General features: G+C 39.3%; 2 protein-coding genes and 1 pseudogene across 3 annotated transcripts in view; 2 read left to right on the forward strand and 1 right to left on the reverse strand.

Annotated features, from left to right (window-relative positions):
* LOC146461409 (uncharacterized) overlaps positions 1-25,324 on the forward strand; it is a 212,028-nt gene that overhangs the window by 119,334 nt on the left and 67,370 nt on the right. The gene's annotated exons all lie outside the window — the stretch shown is intronic.
* On the forward strand, positions 17,503-19,189 carry LOC146461418 (melanocyte-stimulating hormone receptor-like). Its single transcript, XM_085086859.1, has one exon. It carries the CDS (start codon positions 17,690-17,692, stop codon positions 18,851-18,853), a length of 1,164 nt encoding a protein of 387 aa, XP_084942985.1. The 5' UTR covers positions 17,503-17,689; the 3' UTR covers positions 18,854-19,189.
* LOC146461419 (uncharacterized) overlaps positions 20,108-25,324 on the reverse strand; it is a 5,283-nt pseudogene continuing 66 nt past the window's right edge. The window contains exons 1-4 of the transcript XR_014857392.1: positions 25,320-25,324; positions 22,201-22,757; positions 21,566-21,772; positions 20,108-20,560 (exon numbers count right to left, since the gene is read on the reverse strand). The exon at positions 25,320-25,324 is cut by the window's right edge and continues 66 nt beyond it. The product of XR_014857392.1 is annotated as an uncharacterized LOC146461419 (transcript). The remainder of the gene's footprint in view (positions 20,561-21,565; positions 21,773-22,200; positions 22,758-25,319) is intronic.

The raw sequence follows: 25,324 nt of genomic DNA on the forward strand, positions 1-25,324 counted from the left end.
ACTTGAAAAGAAATGAGAATGACCCTGGTTCATCCCAGGGAAGCCGCACCTCGCCCGAAAATGGCAAGCTAGTTGGAAATGAAGGAGGTGTTTCTCAGTCAGTCGGTGTTGCTCGGCGTAGAAGCAGCTCTCAGCCAGATTTGAGACAGTCCAGGCAATGTGAAGCTCCTTTGAGAGGACGTAGAGTGGGTGTGTGCAGGGAAACAGAGGACGCGGCCTTTTTGAACGACAGGATAAAAACACGAGTATTCATGAAGAAGTTTGGAGAACTGAACAATTCCAGTTAAAGTGACCAGGATTCTTTGAAGAGAAAATATAAGTTTCCATGTATTCCTAAACCAACGTCAAAAATAAACGGAAAAATTTCTTAATCTCTCCAAGAGATCGTGGTCAAAAAGACCCTTCTTCAAAATGGTGGCAACAGATTTGAATTTGAAATCTGTTGCCGCCATTTTGGAGAAGGGTCTATTACATAGCACGTACAACAAGATACCCGAAGACTTTCAGTTTGGATCATTGTGAAAAACGGCCGGTAGAAATTCGGCCCTTTTCAAACGGAAGATTCTATACATAACTTAAGATTGGTGTATTCTCTTTTTAGTGAGCAAGTGTATAGTCTGTTTAGAATTGCCTGGAACGCCGGGCATTTTTATTTGAGTATAATTGTAAATATTCTGACCGAATTTCAATCTTGAAATTTTTTCTTGACTTTGTTAATGGTAATATGAAAACGGTTTCTCTTTTCCTGCGGCAACAACAACTAATTTCTACTGAAATTATAATTTTATGGCCTCCTTCTATATTGCACCGCAAATTTGGTCCAGCCAGTTTTCTTCTTTATTTCATTCCTTTGTAAAGAGTGCTAACTAAGCAAGGAATTTAGTGTCTGCATGAAAACCTCAAATGTCATGTACCTTTCAGTCTGTAAATCAGTGTGTAGTGGGGAATTAAATCACTGATCACTGATGAAGAGGCAAATTCTGAAGGGAATTTAATCTCACTCAGGAGGCAATGAACAATAAAGGTAAGCATTCTGCGTATCTCGAGACACTCGGGTAGTCATAAACCACACAAAAATACTTCTTTATTAGTAGGCACCGTCCATAAAGACACATGTATGTATCGCTCGAGCAAACTGTCACTAATACTTTATCTGGACTGTGGTTTCTAGTTTTTAGTTTTTATTTTTAGTTTAATATACGTATCTTTGATGAGACATATTTACATTTTTCTATTTTTTCTATTATTTCTGTAATTAAGTTTAATTAAAGATTTGTAAATAATTACGTACTTCAGCCTTCAGGCTGCGAAATAAATAAACTATCAATCTATCTCTTTCACAATATTCAATGAGACCAAAAGCTTTGGCTACTCTTGTGTCCAGACAGTCAGCCGTGGAATCATCTAGAACTCCCGAGGACTCGGTTTCAAGTGCAGCCAGACAAAAAGTTCAGCCAGCAGCCAGTGCAGCCAGACAATTGGGTTCAGTTATCAAATAAAATTTTATCTGTCATTGTAAATGACGCCCGATCAACACTCGCTTGAGGTGGGGAATTTTGTTGTCACGTTTCGTTTAATAGCTGTTACGGTCAGGCACCTACTTAACCATCAGGGGGCGACAATAGACAAGTTGTTCTCTGGTCCAGTAATTTGTTTTCATCTTCCTATGTAGTCTATGTATTTACGGTAAATAAAAGTCAGCGTACAAATTTAAAATATTTCTGGCCAAAAATTTATTGTTCCAACGGGGTAGTGGGATAGCAACTTTGCAATTTCCCTGTCACGTTTAGCCAAGGAAAAAATCTTTAAAATTTAGTGAAGCAACAGATGACACGCTCTAGACCGTCACGTGACCCATGATGGTTTATTCACGTGCTGAAAAACTCGACTTATAAAACCCCTCTCAAAACTGTTAAAAAGATAAATACCTGGACATGGTTTAATACCACAAACATGAACGGGAAAAATGATGTGAAACTTTAACGCAGTGTACTCCTGTAAAATCAAATTTGTAAGTTTCCATCGAAATGAGGCATCCGTGAGACGAACAGCTCGACAATGCAATATTTCTGTAGTCTTTTCATTGGACGATTCGCACAATAGGCACTCATATACAAAACAAAAATCCATACCATCAAGGGGAAGTGTAGGGCAATGTTGCAGCTCTCATAAGGCCTCACGTGATTGGCTTGCAACCCTTCTAGAAAACAACAGAACGATACCCCCAATCCTAAGAACAATAGCAGTTGCTACACAATTAAAACAATTACAAGCTTACGAGAGCTGCAGCTTCACTACTGGAAGCGTACATGTATCTAGTGGCACATTATACTCAATACTTGAAAGCTGTCGGCGCTTTGCCAAAATGGTACACTATGATATCGTTTTATTTGAAAAGGGTGCGAAATAACCCAAGCATGCTGTTCAAGTATGGCTCTCGTGGCACTCAGTAATTGTCCAGGAAAAAGGTAAAACATTATATTCAAAGGTAAAATTCCTTCGACCCCGGCTTCTGCTTAATAACCCGTTTGGTTGAGACGTGATCTATTTGTTGTCCTTTAGTCAGCCCTGCTTCGTTGACATACGTTCAGTTTAATATGAAAAAGTGGTATTTCATCCTGAATTCTCAGTTCACCGAACTAAGAAAAGACGCAAGCTTTGAAACAGTTCACCGGCTTACAAACAACCTCTAGCTGAATCTCCTAGTATCCGTGATCAGTTCAATCAATCAATCAATCAATCAATCAATCAATCAATCAATCAATCAATCAATCAATCAATCAATCAATCAATCAATCAATCAATCAATCAATCAATCAATCATTCAATCAATCCAATCAATCAATCAATCAATCAATCAATCAAGCAAGCAAGCAATCAATCCATCAATCAAGTTCCCATCTACTCATCAGTTTTTCAAATTTATAATACATTCCAGTTAGCATGTTATAAGAATCAAAAATTATTTGATTATTTGAAAGGAGATGCCACCTCTACCGATAAAATCCAAATTACCCAATGTCAATCGTGAACAATTTTTTTGTGCAGTAAAGAGCAAAAGTTAGACATAAACAATCTGCACCAGGATGGCACGTAGCCTCCATGCAGACTGTGAGCAGATGTCTCGATCGCCGGTGTAGCCCGTTATTTCATTTAGCTAAGTGATAAACGTAACCGACAAGCAAACTCAAGACGGAGAGTGCGTCCAGTCCCACGGCGGTGGTTGGTGATTTTGTTTCTTCACTTTGATTCTCGCTAGACTATCGTTGAGAAAAAGGGCGTCTACTATTAGGAGATATTTACATTTATTTCACAATTTACCTTGCAGTCAATTGGCTGAATTGCTTGCGTAATTTACAATTTACAAAAACAATTTACATTTCTTCCCCTATTTATAGATAAACGTAAAAATAGATCAGGGGGGTAAAGATTAAATTAACACTAATATAATACAAGGAAAAATATACAAAAGGCAAAAATCAAATTTAACATAAATTTAAAATCATAAAATGAATAAATGCATTTACACTGGAGCACATTGCAGGCATGAACGACTGCTCAAAACTTACAGTGTACATCTTCGGGAGGTTGTAAAAGTGGCGTTGTCTAAGCCTGTACTTCGGTTCGCGATGTCTAGGTGGAGCCAAGACTATACAGGTTATAAGTTGGCTGAGATACCGTACTGAACATGTTCTGAAACAGTTTGTACGCCTGGTACATAAGGTGGATAAATTAAAACGTTTTCAGGCTGCGAAAGTTCTCGTGAAATAATCGGGACAAAGCTCTCTATTGTACTCTTTCATTCTGATTCTGATGGTACAAAAAGAACAGACGTTTCCGAACTACTGTCCCTCCAACATTTCACTGAGCTTTTTGCCATTATCAGCGCCCGAGGAAACCTATACGTTAAGTTTTAAGCTGGACGCGTATCAATGGCACAGTGTTAACCATACCGCCATCTTATTTGGAACACTTGATGTCTGCTATGACGAAACTTCGATTCGTCCATGCAGAATACTTATCTGATTTATGCACAAATACATTGACAACATTACAAAGTTATAAAATTATGTACAATAAGTAAATAGATGTAATAAAACGACTTTTCTGCAAATCAGAAAGATGCAGTCAAACCCCATTATTACAGACATCGTTGGGACTAGGAAAACTGTTGGTGGTAAAGGGTGTCCTTTAAGCAGTTTACAGCCAGTCCGTATGGCCGGGACTAAAAACAATCTTTCCATAACAACGAGGTGTCCGTAAGGCGGTACGCGATTGTATTTGAGACTGTTCCTTGCAAAATGATTTAATGGATATTCTTTTAATTGTTCATTATCGAATAGAACGGCTGATTGAAATTTTGAATCCTTATTTTCGCCCAGGCGCTTTTAAGTCAATTCAGTTTGAATTTTTATTATTATGTAAACATATGAGAGAATCGCTGCTCTACAAACCGTCGGTGTATGTTCGTAAGAACTACAAAGTAAGCTAACTGCTTGAGCGTTCAAAATTAAAAAGCACCTTCAGTTACTAACCAGAAATGTTCAATTCTCCAAACTTCTTCATCAGTACTCGTGCTTTCATCCTGTTGTTCGTGGACGCCTTGTTCTCTGTTTCCCTGCACACACCCACTCTACGTAATTGGCATTGCCTGAACTGTCTCAAATCTGGTTGAGAGCTTCTTCGTCGGACAACCTTTACTAGAGCAACTTGCCCTTCAAGTCCAACTGGATCACGATTTCCAGGGGAAGCAGTACTTCTCCTTAACTGTGAATCTGGGACATTCTCGTTTCTTCTCCTGCTGTGACCAAAGATTGGAGCGTATCCAGAAACTATCGCTGCTTGGACTCTGAAGGGAACTCTCGTTCTTTCACAAGAACGGTTGGAAGATAAAGCCTGAACAATGTCTTCCTGTGAAGGCAATACTTTCATGGAAGAGGCAATTTGGCAAGAACTACTGTTGCCGGGTTGAGGAGCTTTGAAGTTGATACCACCATCCGCAATTAACTGCGTCTTTGTCAGCGTTTGCTGAGTTGTATCAACGTTTTCAGTCCCGTGTTCGATACAGTGGTCGGCGGTTGCTAATTCTTCGCACTGTAGCGGGCTGCAAGGCGACATCTCCTTGATTTTTGCGGGATGTGATTTCTGATGACGCAAATCAATTTCTTCATCAGTTTTGTGCCACTGTTCTGTTTCAGTGCTGGTATAATCTACCGTTTTTATTTCGCTTTCATCACTGTTTGCACGTTTTTCTACACATAGATCGGTAGTGAAATCTACTGAAGTTGGCTGGTTTTGTTGGCGTTTCTTCTTCTTCCCACGGGATCCTTTTGGCTTTGAACTTTCGCTCGTGTTTTCGAAAACGCTTTGATCCAACGGTGGCAGATGGAAAGGCGGTTTCCGTGTCCGTACATCTTTTGTTACTGTATCGACACCGGTAGACTTAAGACATTGGGAATCATTAATATCAGCAGAAGGAGAACTCTCTTTTCCTCGTATTTTACCTTGAGGTTTAGCTACCTTGTGACAAGAAGAAGAATTTCTCGTTGTCCCGTTTGACCTCTGGTAGAATTGTGCACTTGATGGAGGTGTCTTTGGTGATGGCCACTGAAAACGCGTTGAAGTTATCTCCGGCGGGGCGGACTGCGGCGGCTCAATGAACGCAAATGGTAGACCTTCTGGAAGAACTCCATAACCTTTCGATAAAGGTGGTTTTTCGAGCGACACACTAGAGTTGCTTTGGCACAGAGTTTCTATTTGCAGTTGTTGTTGGGGTGATGAATTGTTCGTTAATTCGACTGAAGTGGTGTTTGGCTTTCCAGTGGTTTGTTTTCGTACCAGTTTAATGCCAACTTTGTGGCAAGGAGCTCGGTCAGTGCTACCGCTCTTCGAATCGTTTCTTCTTTTCCAGAGTGATGATGACGCAATTGGCAGCATAATAGGTAACTCAGGTGAAGCTATATGAGAAGGATAGTTCAACTCTTTGGAAACGTCTGCTCGATGTAACACTCAAAAAATGTCCTAATAAACAGCCACTTGAATCACTGCGTATTTACCATTTACTACGTATACCACATACCTTTAATTCCTATAATTAAACAAACATGTTTCGCTAATGACGAAAATATAGACCGCTAATTAATAATATTTCATGGAAGGTTGTTTACCAGGAAACTAAATTCACAAAAACAACTTACAATGTAAACTTAAATAATATACAAGCCTGGTATTTTCCATCGGCCTTATTTTAAAATTAGTTTTTTTTTTGTGATTAAGGTGACATCACTTACAATACGAAATCTAATTTACACAGTGATCACGGAACATTGTTTAGAACATATGGCCGGTAAAAATGTTTGCGAGTATTGTACTATTGGTAGGACATAAGCCGCTAATTAGAAATCGGTACTACTGATTGATTTCTATTTGTTGGCAATGCAAATACCATTTAAAAGATGAAATTTAAAATAATAAGGCCAAAGAAAACGCTTTTAAGAATTTCTTTTCATGTAATACTTCTCAAATCATTTCCAAATCATTTCCAAATCATTTTCAAATCATTTCCTTCACGGTAGTATTTTTTCGTCATGAATTATTTGGTCAGTGTTTTCTCTTCATGAATTATTAAAATAATTCACGAAGGAGATTTGGAGATGATTTCGTGAAGGAGTTTTGGAAATGTGTTCTTAAGTATCATAACTTTCGGTGAACTTTTTCTTTAAATTTATCCAAGAATTATTATAGAGAAATTATTATAGAGAAATTTAATTGGAAGCAAAAGTTCACCAAATTTTATGACAATTAAGATCACATTTCCAATTTTCCTTCACAAGAGTAGTTTAATAGTGATTTCCATTGTTTTCTCTTCATGCCGAATAGCCGAAGTTTTTGTTATTTAACTGCACCACAAAGCGCTAGATTATGTTACCATACAACAAATGACATGAAATGACATCACATTACATGGTCAATTTTTGGTCAGTTAAATTTAATATTTCGTTCATTTATGAAGGGCACGAAATTCGGACGAAATTCTAAGTCTGTATAGGAATGTCATCTGTCAAATGAATTCTGTGACTGACCCACCTAGCGAGTTAAATTACTCGGATCAGATAGGAATTCTGGATGGAATTTCACTAATCCCGCTCCAAACGGAAAATAAAATGAACGCAAACTTCAAGTAAAAACACTTTAATACGGTATGGATCGCTCAAATAATCACACTCTCAAACAACAACGCTCAAAAAATTCCAGAACTCTTTTCATTGGAGGACCTGCACACACGCTCATGACAAAAATCCTACACCATCAAGGGGCGATATGTATCATTGGCAAATTACCGGCAAAATTTGAAAGAAGCAAGTTTTAACAGATTTTATTTCAATTGAAAGGCTGAGAAACAATTTAGGTAAACATGCCGTTTAATGGCTTTCACTAATATCGTGTAGTCCTTGCTTATATTCACTGTAATTGAGAAGTTAAGCCCTTCAGTCAGACGTGTTTTCTTGGAATATGTGTTAATATGTTCCTGATGCGGAAACACGTCCACATACGTATTTTCAGTTCTGCTGACTTATTCACCGCATGGGTGTAAACCGAATTTGTGATGAGGCAACGAGTTTGATATCGATAGCTCCTCAGCTTTGAACTTGCCGGTTCAAACCATTCACCGACTTGAAAACAGTACTTAGGAATTCTCATACCATCTGTGGTTAGGACCCTTTTACCCCTCACTCTGCCTTTACCCTTGGAAGTGAATCGCAAACCTGAAAACAAACAAAAAATATATAGGTATATATCCGAATGTTAATTACGAAGAATTTATAGTTTTATTTTATTTCTTTATTCATTAAATTTTGCCATTTAAAAAACACATTATGATATTACAAGTTAGTATGATAGAAGCAAGGATTCCTCTTAGAAGCTATAAGGTCCTCCTGTAAAATAGCTATAAATTAGCACAGTGTACGCACGGTCAGGTTGTGTAAGCTTTACAGACACGGCACTTGAATTTAAAGACGATTTTGAATTTCATTGAAATATTTCTTAAATGTTGCTACACTATGATGACACATAGCACTAGTGATCATGCAAAATGTTTTGGTTTGCTAAGCAGCCCATGGATAGCAACACACCACCGTTTTGCGAATGTAGTTTGTTATGCACGCGCACAAAAATTTCCAGCCTGCCGAGTTAGAGACCTTTAGATTCTAGTGCGAGTACGAGTACGACTACGAGATTTGATTTCGAGTTTTTAGCGAAGTACTAATTGAACTGATATATCACAGAAAGTTTCATTTCACTCTTTACGAACGACGAACTTGACGCAGTTGGTTTGAATGATGATAGTTAAGCCCTTTCGTGTTTCCAAAAAGACGAGATCACCTACGTTTTTCGAGGTCTCGTTTTCGCCTCTACGAGATTCTTACAAAACCTCGTAGTAAAATGACGACAGCTATCTCGTTTTCCTGCCAAAATGACACTGGTTTACGCGCGCGCACTCTTTGTCTATTCAAAAGCTCGTAGTCGTACTATAATCTAAAGGTCTCTGCGAATTCCTTATTTCTTTCCCATCTTGCTCGCTTATTCTTGAGAAAAGGATGGTATTTTTGTTTAGTAGATATTAACATTTATTTTTTTAATATTTTCAACTTTCACAAATCATATATAGAAATACAGGAGGGTATATATCAGTTAGAGAGAATCTCTTGATGTCAGCTAGGACGAGACTGTGCATAACGGAAGCAAATAAATAAAATAAATTTATTTTGGAAGAAATTAAATCTTTAGAGAGTGATACGAATTGAATTGAATTGAATACTAAATTGTTCCTGGACGTCTTTCATTCACTGATTCAGTTTGAATCTCTTCTTTATGCATACCGTATTTTCTCGATTAAACGCCCCCGGCGTTTATTTAAAATTCGGCAGTTTTGACCCGGCGTTTTTTCGAGGCCGGCGTTTTATCGGAGTCCGGCGTTTATTAATGAATTGCAATTTTCAGCCATTTTTCCAGGTTGATTTATTATTACCGATCCTCGGAAACCTAGGGGCAGTTTGGAGGGATCCTCGTCATTCAAACGACAGTAAGCACTACAACAAAAGAAAGAAAGTGCGTCAATAATACAACTCGAACACGGATACATTGATACATATTTTATTTCGCTGTGCAGCAACTATCCCAGTTATGTTACGCCGGTATTTTTCCTTTGAACGTTTATTAAAATACCAAAACAGCATACCCTACTTGGTATGTCGTAACAGTGCCATTCAAGGTGTTACTGTTTACTTGCAACCGGTCCTTGTGACCTCGACCCCTAATAAACGCCGGGACTCCGATCAAACGCCGGGGCCCCGATTAAACGCACCCGGCGTTTATTTAAAAATCGGCAGTTTTGACCCGGCGTTTAAACGATACCGGCGTTTAATCGAGAAAATACGGTATTGTTAGTCTTGGAGTTACATGCCTGGACAACTAATCATTCAATTGACTTTGAAAACAGAAGTGTGATTGAAAATGTGACCACCGAGTGCAAAAAACTCTTGAGTCATGGTATACTACCATAATAACTAATAATAATAATAATAATAATAATAATAATAATAATAATAATAATAATAATAATAATAATAATAATAATAATAATAATAATAATAATAATAACAATAACAATAATAATCAAGGATACAAAACAAAAAATTCCTTGTTGTTACCAAGGCAAAACTCGATTCATTAAAAAAAAAAAAAATAGCCACTCGTAATTAGTTTATTATTCCGCTATTTTTTCGCAGTTACTTAAGCTTATATATTCATGTATTATCATTTTCCAAAGGCTGCAGTCTGGTAACCGAAAGTTCATCTCTTTAACAATTTGTAACCAGAGAACGTTTTTTAGCTTATAAAATGTGTAATCCTGGTTATTCGTCCATTTTTTCCCCAGAAATATTCAATTCTCCAAACTTCTTCATCAGCACTCGTGCTTTCATCCTGTCATTGATGGACGCCCTGTTTTCTGTTTCCCTGCAGACACCCATTCTACGCACGCCTTGCCTGAACTGTCTCAAATCTGGTTGAGAGCTTCTTCGTCGGACAACCGCCAGTTTAGAAACTTGCCCTTCAAGTCCAACTGGATCACGATTTCCAGGCGAAGTAGGCCGAATTCTCCCGAATGAATCAAAGGCATTCGCATTTCTTCTGCTGCGGTGACCAACGGTTGGAGTGTGCCGACAAACTGTTGCCGCTTGGACTCTGAGTGGAATTCCAGGCCTGTCACTTGACCTGCTTGAACATAAAGCCTGAGTAGCGATTTTCTGTGAAGGGTATACCACTCTGAACTCGATACCACCATGAGCAGTTAATTGCACATTTGTTTGTTCGTTTTGACTGGTATCAAAGTTGTCATTCTTGTGGTCCATGAAGTGGTCGGCAGTTGGTAATTCATAACATTTTCTGAGGCTTCTAGGAGCAATTATTGTGGTCTGTTTGTTTGCAGGAGGTAATTTCTGGTTAGCACAACCAAGCTCTTCTTCCGTATGGAACTGCTGTCCTGTTTCCAGGGAGGAGTTATCTATTATTTTAGTTGCGCTGTTGTCATTGTTTTCTAGTGTTTCTTGACATGAATCAGCACTGGAAGCTCCAGCAGACTGGTTGTTTTCCTGCCTTTTCTTTTTCTTTTTACAGGTTCCTTTTAGATTGGGACTTTTACTCTTCTTTTCGAAAACACTCGGATCCAACGGTGGCAGATGGAAAGGAGGCTTTTTCATCCACATTTCGTCTTTTGCCGTAGTGACATCAGGAGACTTAAGGCGGCATTGGAACATCTGAGTACCAGAGGTAGGGAATCGCTCATTTCTTCGTGTTGCGTCTTCTGTTTCAGCTGCTTTGTGGCTGGAAGAAGAAGTATTTCTCGCTATGCCGTTTGACCACTGGTACAATTGTGTATCTGGTGAAGGTGTCTTTGGTGATGGCCACTCATAAAGCATTGTAGATACCTCCGGCGGGGCGGAAGGTGGCGGTTCTCTAAACACAAATTCTGGAGCCTCTGGAAGATCTGCACAACCTTTCGATGGTAAAAGTGGTCTTGCAGGAGGTACTCTCGAGTTGCTATGGTGCACAGTTTCCCAATGCATTTGCTGTCTGGCAGTTGACGAATTTGTTAATTCGACGGAGCTGGTGTCTTGTTTTCCTTCCATTATTAGGTCAACTTTGTGACAAGGAGCTTGGTAAGGGCTGTTTCCTCTTGGTATTTTTTCTCCACAGCCTCGGCGATAATACACTGGAGAATGTAACAGGCAAATCAGACGTACTTCCGATGAAAGGATCGTTTGGGGCGTTGAAAACTTTAGTTCGATGTTTGTTGAGAGTGATTCAATTCCCTTTCGTCACTCGATCAGGAATGACGACGAGTGAAGGAAATTCCAATAAATAGCTGCTAATATTGATTACATTGCATATTTTCTAATTGCCGTTAATTAACAAAGCATACTTTGCTAATAATCGAAATACAAGCCGCTAATTAAGTATACATTAGTTAAAAATCGTCCTAAGGAAGAAAGAAAAAAAGAAAGAAAGAAAGAAAATGTTATTAAATATTTTTATGAGTAAACTGGTATGTGGGCAAATATATGTTATAGATATCCAAAATACGAAAAGTGCAATTTCTGCGATTTCGAAGTTATAGGAAAAGGAAATTGCAATAAATAACTGCCAATGTTGATTACATTGCATATTTGCTTATTGCCCTTAATTAACAAAGCATCCTTTGCTAATAATTAAAATACAAGCCGCTAATTAAGAATGGTCCAAAAACGTTCTCCGATTTCGGAGTTAAAAGAAAGGGAAATTCCAATAAATAGCCGCTAATATTAATTGATTTTCCAGTTACTGTTAATTAACAAATCATGTTTAGCTAACAGTAAAATACAAACCGCCAATTAAGAATACGTTAGTTGCAAATGGTCAAAAGAAAGAAAGAAAGAAAGAAAGAAAATGTTTGTTAAATAATTTCATGCGTAGACTGGTATGTGGCTAAATCATGCTATAGATACCCGTAAAAAGAAAAGTGCGATTTCGGAGGAAATTAAGAACATTATTGTGGTACAACCTCCTTTTGAGGTCCATGGGGGGGGGGGGGGGGGAGGGGAGGAGGAAAACCCTGGAATTGTTTGAGCCCAGGGGGAAGGTTGTTGTTTTTTAAATGCTATGTATATTGAAGAACATCCCATGGGCGCTAAGATCGCTTTATAATTTGTCCACGAATGGCTCGTAATTTGTAACAATATTTGTTGTGATCTAAACAAATTTGCTCGAGTCGATTTGATCTTTCGATCCAAAGTCTTGCGTACATTCGTAGTGATTAAAGATCATTGCTTAGAACCGATGGGCAATAAAAACGATTGTTGATTGGTAATACATACACCGCTAATTAAAAATCATAGAGTATCATTCAGGAAGTTAATTAAATAATTATGTCATTAATTAAATAATCAACTAGCATCTTTGGTAATGCAAATACCATTTTCTCTTGAAATACAGTTGAAAAAGATAAAAAATAAAAGTAACATGGCCATGGAAAATGTTTTTTTACGAATAAGAGACCAGTGCTATCGAGCTTTTATCTGTTTTCTCCTGTTTATAAACTCAATGAAACACTCGCTCTAGCTCTGGCCCTCGTCTTTGAGGCGTATTAACTGTATAATGTTAATAACCAATCACAACGCTTCATTCTGATCAGCCAATAAAACATGGGTTGAGAAGTACACGTTTCTGAAATGTGTTGGAGAAAACACGTGTTTCAGCACTGATGTGCTCGTGCTCGGCAGCCTCGTGCCCAGGGTACTCTCTCTTCCTCCCTGACCAATTCGTAACTTATTTATAGTTCGCTTGCTTCTTTCACGAACTGAATGTTGTTTTTCTTCTAGTTCACGGTCGAGTCGTCAGAAGCAGACCCATCTAGATCTTTGGGTTCTTCGGGAACAAAATGATTGAATCGGTGAGATGTACCAGGATTGAACGCACCAACGGAAACTATAAATTTTTCACAGTCTTTCGAATTACACTGTAAGAAAAACTAAGAAAATTCGCAAACTGTGGAGCGACGGATGTCCGAAGAGGTGGACGAGAACTGCGAATTGTACAAAAACTTTGAAAATTACCGGTGATGGTCGACCCCTAAGGGCCCCTCTGGATAACAGCCATATAGCTGTATGGGCAATCCTGGCTAAATAAAGTTTACTTACTTACTACAGTCAACTCTCTCGTAAGCGACCACCCTTGGTGCACGACAAAGTGGTCGCTTACGGGAGGTGGTCGCTCACGGGAAATATCAATAAAATAAGTCTAATGCTGGACTGATAAATTAATTACCTAAAAATATTACCCTAGCAGCTAAAATTGGGTACGTAGAAACTAATTTATTTGATTTTTTCACATCTATTCATTCTTCTGACGAAACTTTGTGTAACATTTTGGAACAGATCACTGTAACAATTCCCATTTACCTACAGATCTCATTATAGTAATCTTCTCTGTCTGTAAACTGTCAGGTGTCCGGGGTAGCGTCATTAAAAATTGAGCTTTTGTTGCTTTTGAGTAATTATTTACTCAGATCATACGCGAATATGTTGGGTGGTCGCTTACTGGAAACAGAAAACAAAAGAATATGTCAAATTTCTGGCCTAAAAAGTGATCGCGGTCCCTTAGAAATTTTGAGTGGTGGTCGCTTACGAGAGAGCTCTTGAAACAGTATTTAACTGAGAAACAAAACGGTTGTTTACGAAGTGGTCGCTTACGGGAGGTGGTAGCCTGCGAGAAGTGGTCGCTTTGAGAGAGTTGACTGTAACGAAAATACTCAAAACTAGGAGCAAGATGCCGGATAAGAGTCAAAAATATTTCACGAATGAGCGTAGCGAACGAGTGAAATATTTTTCAACACGAGAAGCGGCTATGTAATGTTCTGTTTATTATATAAACTCCAATAAAGTACCAAATCATTGCAAAAGGGGCGATTTATCATGTAACCATAGCAGCGGTGATCTTTTCACGTGTGAAGATATCATGTTTTCGCGCGAAAGCTCACCTGGTATTTCATTGTTGTTTATATAATAATACGTTATATCTTGTTTTTACGCGTTAAATTACTTTGTTCCTTTGATATAACAGGTCGTTACAGTGATCCTATGCGAAAATATGGCTGATTCACGTAATAAAAATATTGCTTGCTATCTGTTTCATGTTTAAGATTCAGAGATTTTCATAAATAAAAGAAAGTTGTCGCAGTCTCAAGGAACATGAAGTATTGATCCGATAAAACATTTCATGGGTTGAATTTAGTTTCAAGCTAGGCGGTGGGATCAACCTAGCTGACTTTCAATATACATTTTACATTCCCGATACATGCCCCCAATGGCGAACGAAATACACCCAAAACGAATCGGTCACACAGTGACTGCATCGCCCATCATTATTCCGCGGCTCAAAGGGGATCAATCAGATTAACATCAACACTCTGCAGTGACCGTGTGATAGTATTGTCGTTAGAATTTACCAGTCATTGGCAATATATCGGTTTACATGGGAGTGAATTCATTTCAAAGCAATAAAATATCAATTACTCTTCTGAAGGAAAACAATTATAATAAATCTTTGTAACAAGGAAGGTTTCCGTGTAATAAAACACAGCTGCATGTCCGCTACATCCTGCCTCTGTATTGCGCAAGAAAACACCGAGGAAATATGGGGATTGTTTTATTTGAATCGCAACGAACCAGTCAGGCCATGGTTATTTGCGAGATTATACAAAATAAAAGAAGCTTTTGATGCTAGGCTAGGATGGAAAACCAGTGATCACACAGAAAATGAATGGGATTCATCTTCAGAATTTGAAGTTTCAACATATCTTATTTTTCAAGAGAACGTTACGTTACTGAGGAACAAATCGGTCAAAACATAAGGCTCTCTTAATCTGGGGAAAATTTTAATAAAGCGGGTATCATCTTCGGTTTTAGAAAAGGATTTGTGTTTGTGCTACCCGAATAGTCCCAGATACATCACTTAACGACAACTGGAGGAATGAGAAAAATTGAACCAAAATCACAACGAAGCGCATGGTCGACAATAAAAAGAAAGCAAGAAAAATTAAAAAACTGTGGATTTTTACGAAATACGTGGTCGCCAGAAATTGAAAACATGCAAGTGACTCTTTCTTTGTTTGCTAATTGGTGAAAGGAACACTGACACAAAGTGCTGTTATCTCAATAACTGCGCAGAAAAAAACCCTGACATTTTTCGTACGTGCGCCAAAAAAGGCAAACAGCAAACTTTTAGTTTAAAACAATGAACAAGCGCAACCAAAAAAGTTACAAACATCCTACAGGTTGACAATTCGCCTTAGATTTCACTAAGATAAATCACTTACAGTCAGGACGGAAAGGAATACTTTGAATAAAGGGGTTTAGATAAAATTGTACAAATTTGCTCAACAGGAACTCTTTGGCCATTGGATGTTTTGCATTACTTTCGTGTGTACGTGCTGACTAGAAAAGGCGGAGTCTGCAATTTCAAAGTACAAACTTCCGTCATTAATAACAAATATTCAACTCTTTTTACTTTAACAGAGAAAGCCGACACTTAGCATACAATTGCGCTATTCGTTTCCCTCATAAAGTACGATGTTTCTTTGTTTAAGATTGCCAGTTTACAACACGCTGAAACTCTCTAATCCGGTTGCTCCGGGAACTGATAGTATGTGAAAAATTATCATAAAAATGCGCCAAAACATACTGAAAAAAAAATTAATTAAATCTTCTATAAAACAATCAGATAGTGAAGCTTCCAAAAACATATCATAGTGAGCAGCTAGCTGCACCTATTTATTTGACTGAATAGAAATTTAATCAATTGCAAATGATTTGTATTGGAAAGAGCCGAAAAGATTTGATAAAAAAATATCTCCCGCGAACATCTTTCATATCAGCCGCAAATTGCTCTTATAACTAGGAATATATCCATCTTTTCGCCCTAAGTGATAGTTATACTGTTATATCACCTAGAAATTGCAGCAAAATTGTTATCCTCACAAAGAATCGTAGGCGGGTAAGATCCTCTGCTACTCAGTTTAAAAACATTTTAATTTTTATAGTTTTCCGTTGTTTGAAGCTCAAGGCGCAATAATTGTTTTTTAACTTGTTTTTAGTTTCCGCCAAATTGAAGTCCGCCAACATCTTTCATTCTTTATTTTACCTTTAATTAACAGTTCTGTTCCGCTGCTTTCCTAAAAGAAACGTCAAGAAAACTGCTGAAGAGGAAAGCGCGTGACAATACATGACTGAATGTTTCAAAGGTCAAAGTGAGGTTATTCCGATTAGGTGACATAAGCTTGAATCTGAAAATAAAAAATACCGGCAATTTTCCTTCCTCGAGGCCAAACTTTCAACCAAATGTATAGAGAAGTGGTGAGGCATTGATGAGGCATGAAATGTGGAAGTAACTAATTAAACGAAATGTTTAGAAACAGATTTTTTTATTTTTATTTTTTTAGTTCATTTTTCTCAATTGAAAAGTATCATATTTTGTACTTGAAACTCTTGGAGCTGAAGAGCAAAAGAGTCAACGCGACAGGAAAGATGAATTAAGAATGACCTTAAAGTAGCTTTTTTTAATCGAGTTCAACTGACGGGCTGCTGTTTCGAGATTTGGACATTTTATTTTAGCTACATTCGATGTTTTTTAATACGATAACAACAAGTGCGCGGGCTGTGAGCGCGGCTCCAATCGGTTTTTCTTTTAAACAGATAGCACGTAGCTTTTTAGAACCTCTAATTCTTTTTGACGATGAACTGTTTTGAAAAGAAAAACGTTTCCTTTTTTAAACATCACTGTGGTACGGTTAACCGAATTCGAATAAATCGTAACGTCAATCTCCCTCAGTCAATTTATTGGCATGAAAAGTGTCGGTAGAATTAAAATAGGAGAGCGACGGACACGAATCAGGATGCTTTTTGTTTTATTTACATTCAAGTGTTTTCATTCTCTCATTTGTTTGATGTATATTTTTTCCGGAGACACTTATCTCGGGCTAAACATAATCGGCTTGACGTGCAGCTGGGAGGTCAACTTACCACTCACGAGTCGTTTGCGCGTATACAAAAAGACCATTAATTTTCCCTTTACATGAGCAAACTAAATTCATTGACGTTTTTCGTCCTCAGATTAGGAATGAGTTTCAACAAGAGAAAACATTGTAAAATAGTTAACTCCAGATTTTTTTCTCACTCTCTCAAGGAAGTGAAAAATACGCGGAAATATCAAGACTGATCAGTTGATATGCTGGAATTACGCCACATGCGTAAGCACGCATGAGTCAGATATGGTACTTAACTGACGCCAGTGAAAACGTGGAGGAAGATAAATATTTTGATATTCAATAATCTGCTTTATCTAAACTCCTTTGTGGTGCGTATTAATTCTGGGATATAATTCGTTAGATGCAACGCGTTAATCAAAGTCTGCATGCACTAAAACACATCCTCTTGTGGCATAACTGCGCGGAAAGAAGAGAGTTGCTCAGAAGCATTTATACTATCTAAAGGACAAAATCTACAGAGCACCTGAATTTACGGGAACAAATTATATTTTTCACGTACCGAGAAAAGGGAAAGTTTTTATTGTTTGTTGCCGCTAAAAAGACAAGATGTCTGCAATAAGTGCCAACAACTCTACGGCTGCCAGTGAAGGGTTTGAACGCAACCTAGAAGCTTTACCGCAGCTGATTCCAATCGGAGTATCAATCATTCTGACAAACGGTTTGGTGTTCCTTCTTTTCTTCTCCAGACGAAATCTACGAAAGGCACCAAATTATCTACTGTTGAGTCTAGCGGTTTGTGACTTTTTGAACGGTTCTCTGAATATCGTTCTCTTCATCCTGGTCTTCATACCCGTCGCAGAAGGCGCAATGTTTTTCGTCCTGGTTTGCGCAGTGGAAGTTTCGCACAATTTTGTTGCCATAACAGCAGCTTGTCACATACTCCTGATAACCGCTGAAAAGTACATCGCTGTAATGCGGCCTTTTAAATATCACGTGATTAAAACGAGGACAATGCTATTAGTCATAGCGGGAGCTTGGTTGGTTTCAGGCCTTGTGGCGGCTGCTCCCGTTGGTTGGTTTTCCAAGAGGCGTTCCCGAATTCCAATCGGTTTAATTTTGGAATTCTCTTTTAATGTCTTCTGTCTTGTAGCAGTTTTTGTGGTGCCTTACGCTTTTATTATTTACGCCCATGTTGTAATGTTTAGAAAAGTCGTCCAAAAAAAGGGCGAAAGAAACATTCTTTTTAGACGTAACAGCACCAAAGTGTACAAAAAGAAGAGAAATGATATCAAGTGCCTAATAATTTTCGCTACCATGGCAACTGTTTTTGCTTTGTGTTGGCTTCCTTGGTTTATAATGCGCCTTATGGTTTCTTTGATCGGTCAGCAGTTGATCACGCCAAACTATGACGCTATAGAATCTGCTGCGCATGTCACTGTCATTGCAAGGTACCTCGCCTCAGCCATCAACCCAATGATTTACACCTTTTTCAAACAAGATTTTTGGAGAGCGCTGAAAAAATTGGTGTTAAAGAGTTCAAGGAAAGACTTTAGATTCAAAAGCTCGTCCACCGAAAGTCGACCTAAAAGGCGGCCAACAAAGAAAGTGTTGATTCATAGCAACCAGTCGGACTGTGTAAAGCTTCCGAATGCAACAGCTGGCGAGGAATTAAAAAATCAAGGGGGTCCTTCAGATGGTGTGACTGACCCGAAGTGCGAACAGCTCGTTTCGCTACCAATACATATTCAAGAGAGGAAGGCAGCGTCCTGACTGGTGTGCCTTACAGCAACTGGGACAGCAGACTCTGGAAGAAGAGAAGGAGAATTGCTAGATTGTCTCTTTATATGTAAAAGTCCACGGACATGCAGCAGCAGCAGCAGCAGCAGCGGATGTCCCATCACATGTAACACCAGTCCTATCTCAAGACGAGATCTTCGCACCCTAAAAAGCTTTAAGCCCTTCCAGACATTTTGTGAAACTTACAGGTTTTGGCCCAAAGCCGGGGAACGGAATAACCTTCCCGGAATGGAATGGAACGACCTGTCCCGTGATCTTATATAGAGGTTCAACAGGACTGTCTCTAACGCTTTAGAATGTATTGTATCGTATTGTATTGTATTGTATTGTATTGTATTGTATTGTATCGTATTGTGCTACCACTGACCACTTGCATAATGTCCAAATGGATATTGCATGTCATATTCCGGCATATCACAATATGACCAGCTCCCAGTTGGCTTGATAGCTCAGTTGGTAGAGAGAGCACTGCAACGGCATCGCAGAGGTCATGGGTTCAAATCCCGTTCAATAATTTCAGGCTTTCTTTTCGCAACTGCTTAAGTTGCGTGAATGACTACGAGGGTCTTTCTTCTATTTAATCTTTCAGCCGCAGTTCAAATGTATGTTTCATATATTCATATTCATGAATGTATAGATGTAGATAACAGCTACAGAGTGCGAAAAGCCACACTAGAAAACAAAATAAGTGTACACTTGTTCTTACTTAGCGGGACACCTCACTAAAGCTATGTAGGAAATAGAATATAGGTTTTGGACATTCATCTACTGGCTTGAACCCAACGAGAACATCGTAGTAAAATAGGAAAATTGATATATTGAAGGCACAAATCTACAGAAGCGGTGAGATTGCTTTAAAAACCGCCGCCAAACACAAAATTGGAAAGCGAAGCAAACATACAAAGCCAAAAAATGCTTTAACTTTTGCTAAACTCCAGAAGGATCGATTACAAGCCGTTGGACAAGGAAATGGTCTAACGCCTTCTTCAACTTCTTAGCCGGAGAATCGGGCAAGAGCGAATAGTGTTTCAATTATCGTAGAAACCCAACAAATTTTGAAACAGAAAATTCCCTCCTCTAATAAGCTCTACTGGCAATTAAGCCCCCCCAAAAGGTCCTTTGAATTAATATAGACTTGGGGCCGGCTTATATTTCAAATGTTACGATTAATTTAAGGTACAATTTCAACTTGATTAACATTTTCAAGGAGTTTCATGCTACGGAATAAATTTTATTCAAAACTGAGCAAGAAAGCTAGCAATACATTTACTGCGAATTAGTTTGATAAATAGGCAAGTAGCTTTCTATCGCCCATGAACCCAATTCGAGCGTGTTGACAGGCCAGGTTATCGATCACTAACAAATCACCACTTCTCCACTGAAATCCAACTGCGCATGTCCAGGCAATTGCCCGTATGTGCTGTATGACTTCCGGTTCAATGTCGCTCCCATCCCCATAATACGAGTGGGCCGGATATTTCTCATCCGGGATTTGAAGATCGAGAAATCCGGGCATTTGCTTGTAATAGGAAGCGTGATGACTACCTGCCTGGTTAAACCAGATTTTTTCTCCTGTCAGCCGGTTTCGTCTAAAGGCAGGAGGTTCTGCCATAAGTATAAATCACCGCTTGGATCCCATTTGACATTGTAACCTTTTGCTGATGCTAAAGATTCAACATTCTGGAAAAGAAGACAGAGTATACAGACGGATTAAAGCCTCGATTCTCTATAGTAGAAATTTTTGTTATTATTGTTGTTGTTGTTGTTATTTCTATTCAAGCTTCATAACCGAACAAGACCGAAAATATGGCAAGTTGTCGCTGTCGTTAGTGCCAAAGAATGGGAAACACAACGGCGATCAGTTTGTGCGCCTTCAGGGGAGTTTCACCCACTCCACATCCTCATATGTCAAGTTACTCTCCCTTTCTGCTTTCTCCCTTTTTCTCTTTCTCTCTTTTGTTTCGAGTCATGTTAAGGTACGCAAGGAGATGGGTCTTTATCTACCGCATACTTCTAAGAGAAAGCTTCAATACTGCTTTCTTTTTCTGATGAAACCTGTTCCTATTATAAGATAAGATGACCCCCCTCCCCTATGAATAGCTGAAAAATTGACCGACCCACCCTTGCCAAGGGCTCAAAAACTGATGACCCAAAGTTTTCGACCAGTCCCTTATGAGTTTCTTTCCAGGTATCTAAATACTACACACCTGAAAATAGCATCAAAACAACTTAGCAAAAGTTCCACATCTCAAAATATTGATTTTACACCACAAGTTGTCGTTAATTCTTATGTTCTGCATGAAAAGATCACCACCCTTCGTGAAAAAAGACCGCCTAAAACCTACAAGGCGTGTCAGTACTATTTCCTCAGAAGCTACAGGCTAGAATAAACCTTGCTTACTAAAAGAAAGGCAACAAGATCTAACTGAGAAAGAAGAGCCTTAATTAAGGAGCGGCTTCACTAGGATTGTTTCCGAAAACTAATCTCGCAACAAGATTGTGGCAGAAGTTTCATGCCGCAAAAAATATCTGGAATAACACTCCTTTAGTGTTCAAAGCTCGCATTTTTCCGTTTCTGCAGTTGTCGAGTGAATAAGGTCCGAATCCTACTTTCCTTTAACTTATGTCGTTAATTTGTTGCGAGACAAGTCTCCAGAAACTTTGCCTAGTCTGTTCAAATCGTACTTTCCTGTCACTGGTCAAAAAAGCACTCTGCCAACTTAGGTGAGCACCGGGATCCTTGCCCGGGAGATAGCGCACATATCGGATTTGTTTTTCTTCAAACTTCTGGAGAACCTCAGGATCCAGTTTGGAAATGAGTTCACTGTTTTTTACTAATGGAGTTTCCCCACCACAGTCATCTGCAGGCTCATTTACGCAGAAAAAGAACACCTAAAGAGAAAGACAGTAGGGTTAGAAACTGAAGATAGGACATGCTAAGGATGGGAGGCAAATGACTTCCACCACAGCCATCTTTAGGTTCATTTAATGAGGAAAAGATCGGCTAAGCAGAAACATGTGGTTCTTAATGATAATAATATTTCGGAAACGTGAAGCAAAAACAACAACAGCAACAACAACAACAACAACAAAATCAATAACAACAACAACCTCCACGTAGATGTGCCGCTCACTGTTAACAGATTTCTTCCACAATCGACACAATCTCATAATGTGGAGGATAATAGACAGCAACACAGTAAAGTACTGTTCGTGCGGTTTCAAAGTTTATAAAAAGCCGAAGACGTTCAACAACTTGGTGATAAGCGCTAGAAAAGCTTTGGTTTTTTATTTACTATTATTCACCGTTTTTATCTTACCCTGGACGGCGAAATCCTAGTATAAGACATTTCATTGTGCGGTTCAATGGTGTACTCATAAGGTTCTTCGCTAGCCGTAGTCACCATACGTTTCTTATCAATAGTTGTGCGATATCCAGTTCCACCATCGTAACAGAACTGGTTTTGAATTGCTTGAGCAATGATGGAAAAGTCCTCCGCTGTTTTGGCTGGCAGTCCGCGGAATAAGAGAGCGGGGCTGTGTAAGATGTTTTCTTCCACGTATTCCATGCATTTTGTAGTCAGTTCGGGGAGAGAGGACTGGTTCGAGTTATTAACTCGCACAGCAAGTGGGAATGAATCTCTTGGCTCTGCTAAGAACTCTGGGAAGCCGCCCTCGGAGGAGCCTGGGAGGAACTGTCTGCCTTGTAGCCTCGACTTGAATTTTGTTACCGTCTCCTCTCTGGGTAGTGGTGCAAACATGTTGGTTGTGCTGGTGAAGTTTAATCGCCGTGATGAAGCAATTATTCCTTTATGCTAGGTCTTTTTAAACGTGTTGAAATTCGCCAAGTTGTTGAAAAGACAAGACTGGCCATTATCTGTGTAGGGCGATAAAATTACTAATTAAAGAGTATTTTGTAGCAAAATGACTTTTCGTCAGTTGGCCAATTGTTTATGGAGCTTCACGCATTTATTATGGTCGTGTGAAGAGGGGGAGGGGGGAGGATGATTAAGTAAGTCCATTTTCCGTAAAGGTTCGGAATGCCGAAGGTTCACCACCACACGTTGACGAGTGTCAGTCGGCTTTATTCGTACGGAAGATCCTTGTGTTCAATTCAAAATGGCTGCCGCATCTCTCATGCGTGGATTTTCAAGGTGGCCGTTTGTGCTTCTTGGAAGGAAAACACAGGTTTTCAATATCGTAAATCAAAAGAACAACTTCTAAGGAACACTCGGGCAAGATTGCAGAATACCCGTCCCACCAACTATCTAACTCAAAAAACTGCAAAACCCGCTACCGCAGTCCCGCAGTCATCTAATTTGCATCCACTACGGGACTGCGGACCGCGTTAGCACTCCAGTTTAATACTCCACTATGGGACTGTGGACCGCGTTAGCACTCCAGTTTAATACTCCACTACGGGACTGCGGACCGCGTTAGCACTCCAGTTTAATACTCCACTATGGGACTGCGGACCGCGTTAGCACTCCAGTTTAATACTCCACTATGGGACTGTGGACCGCGTTAGCACTCCAGTTTAATACTCCACTATGGGACTGTGGACCGCGGTAGCACTCCAGTTTAATACTCCACTACGGGACTGCGGACCGCGTTAGCACTCCAGTTTAATACTCCACTATGGGACTGTGGACCGCGGTAGCACTCCAGTTTGATACATTCCTGGTTCTTTAATCCATCCAGTACTGGACTGTTGAGCGCCGTAGCACGGACCACGGGTTTCAGAGTAATGCACCTTGCAAGTGGACGGGTATTCTGCAATTGCTCCAACACTCGGATGCTTAAAAAGAGGAAATCAGTGAGTTCATAGCGAAGAAATTGCTGTTCGAGATTGTGTCAAGGCGAAACATGACGACTGCGTGGGAGGCTATGGGAGATATCTATTACGGTCTCCCGTGTATTTAAGTGTAAATAAACCGAAATCCTCCAGCGCGTGCATAACAAATTCGCCCATGACAACACGATCAAATTACGCTGCACAATTTTGGCACTGACTAGAGCTGTTCATTTTCCCCCTTTGAATTTTATACAACATTGTTTTTTCATCAAGAAAATTAACGATAACAAAACAGCATGATGCTTCGACGCCAATGCTGTTTTATTATCGTTTTAAAATTTTCTTGATGAAATGTTTCTCTAAATCGTTTTTTATCATTGTGTTTTTTACTGCAAATTATATTCTACAATCGTTGCACGGGCCCGAAGCATCGATTGGTTGATTTAAAATGGACCGCATATTTAGAATTCCATTGGTCGCTGCCTTTGCTACAGATCATAGTTTGAAACCTACATAGTTATACACAAAACTTGTAATAGCTAGAGAGATGCCTATAATGGCAGTCTAAAAATCCCCCTTTGCCACTTGGAAAATAACCTCCCTACAAATTTGCAACCCCACTAACATATAACATACACCTACCGAAGTAACACCCCAGCTTTGCAAGTTTTTCATAAAATTATGCACAAAAAGGGAGTCAATAAAGCAGGCAAAAAACCTACAGTAAATGTAACAGTCACATATAATTTATTGATCTTTGAAGAGATTCCCTTTCATTTTCTTACAATGACTTTTTTCAGGGTCACTCGAACACAGGCAATAACTTTTCTTTATGGTAGCTCGCCCCTCCCCGCTTACTCGCGCCATTTTTCCCGCGGTCCTTGCTTGGAAACAGCACGGAAACGCTTGCTACGGAGGCTACCGGTAGCTGAAACCACATGCACTCCTTCGAGTACCTATTTTTTAGCAAAGGTATGATGGTTCTTCGGCCAAACTACTGAAGCGTGTCTCTTTGTGGCGATCGAGTCAACCTCGTCTTTGAGACAGCAGCATTAAATGCTTTCAAGATGGCCTCTTTAAACACTATTTAGTTTTTAATATATTCGTCCATGTGTTTAATAAAGGTAACGGATGGATCTTCGGCCAAACTACTGGAGCGAGTCTTCACTCCGGTAGCCATTATTTAGTTTCAGCACCAGGCAGAAGACGGCAAATAATTCCCTCGGCCTCGCAAAAAGATAACATAGACAACCCGAGCATAAATAAGGGTCGCCGGGAGGACGAAATGAATTTAGATTTTACACATGTTTCAGCGAGACGGGTCTATTTTACAGCTCACAACGTGACCTGAAAATAGACCCCGGCCGGTTTCAGCGATACATAGGAGCTGAGAAACGAATGGTCGCTTTAGCTCGCTGCCATTGCCGACCGCTGTTGATGGCTTTTAATACGAAAATGCTGCTGACTTTATTTCGCAATTTTAATGAGATATTTAGCTTCCGAAAGCAAACGGCGGAAGGTTACGAAATCTTGAACAGACATTTGTTTGCTAGAAATAGAATAAAAGTTCATCGGTCGAGTGAGTTCTAAAGAGAATGTCTATTCAAATGAAACAGAGTAAAAACCATCGCCAATCAAGCTTACCTCGA

The sequence above is a fragment of the Pavona decussata genome, unplaced genomic scaffold (genome assembly GCF_977016875.1).
Source record: "Pavona decussata unplaced genomic scaffold, jaPavDecu1.1 SCAFFOLD_198, whole genome shotgun sequence".
Classification (NCBI taxonomy): domain Eukaryota; kingdom Metazoa; phylum Cnidaria; class Anthozoa; order Scleractinia; family Agariciidae; genus Pavona; species Pavona decussata.

What these genes read in the sequence shown, in the direction of transcription:
- LOC146461418 (XM_085086859.1), top strand. Translation starts at nt 17,690, where the DNA reads ATGTCTGCAATAAGTGCCAACAACTCTACGGCTGCCAGTGAAGGGTTT.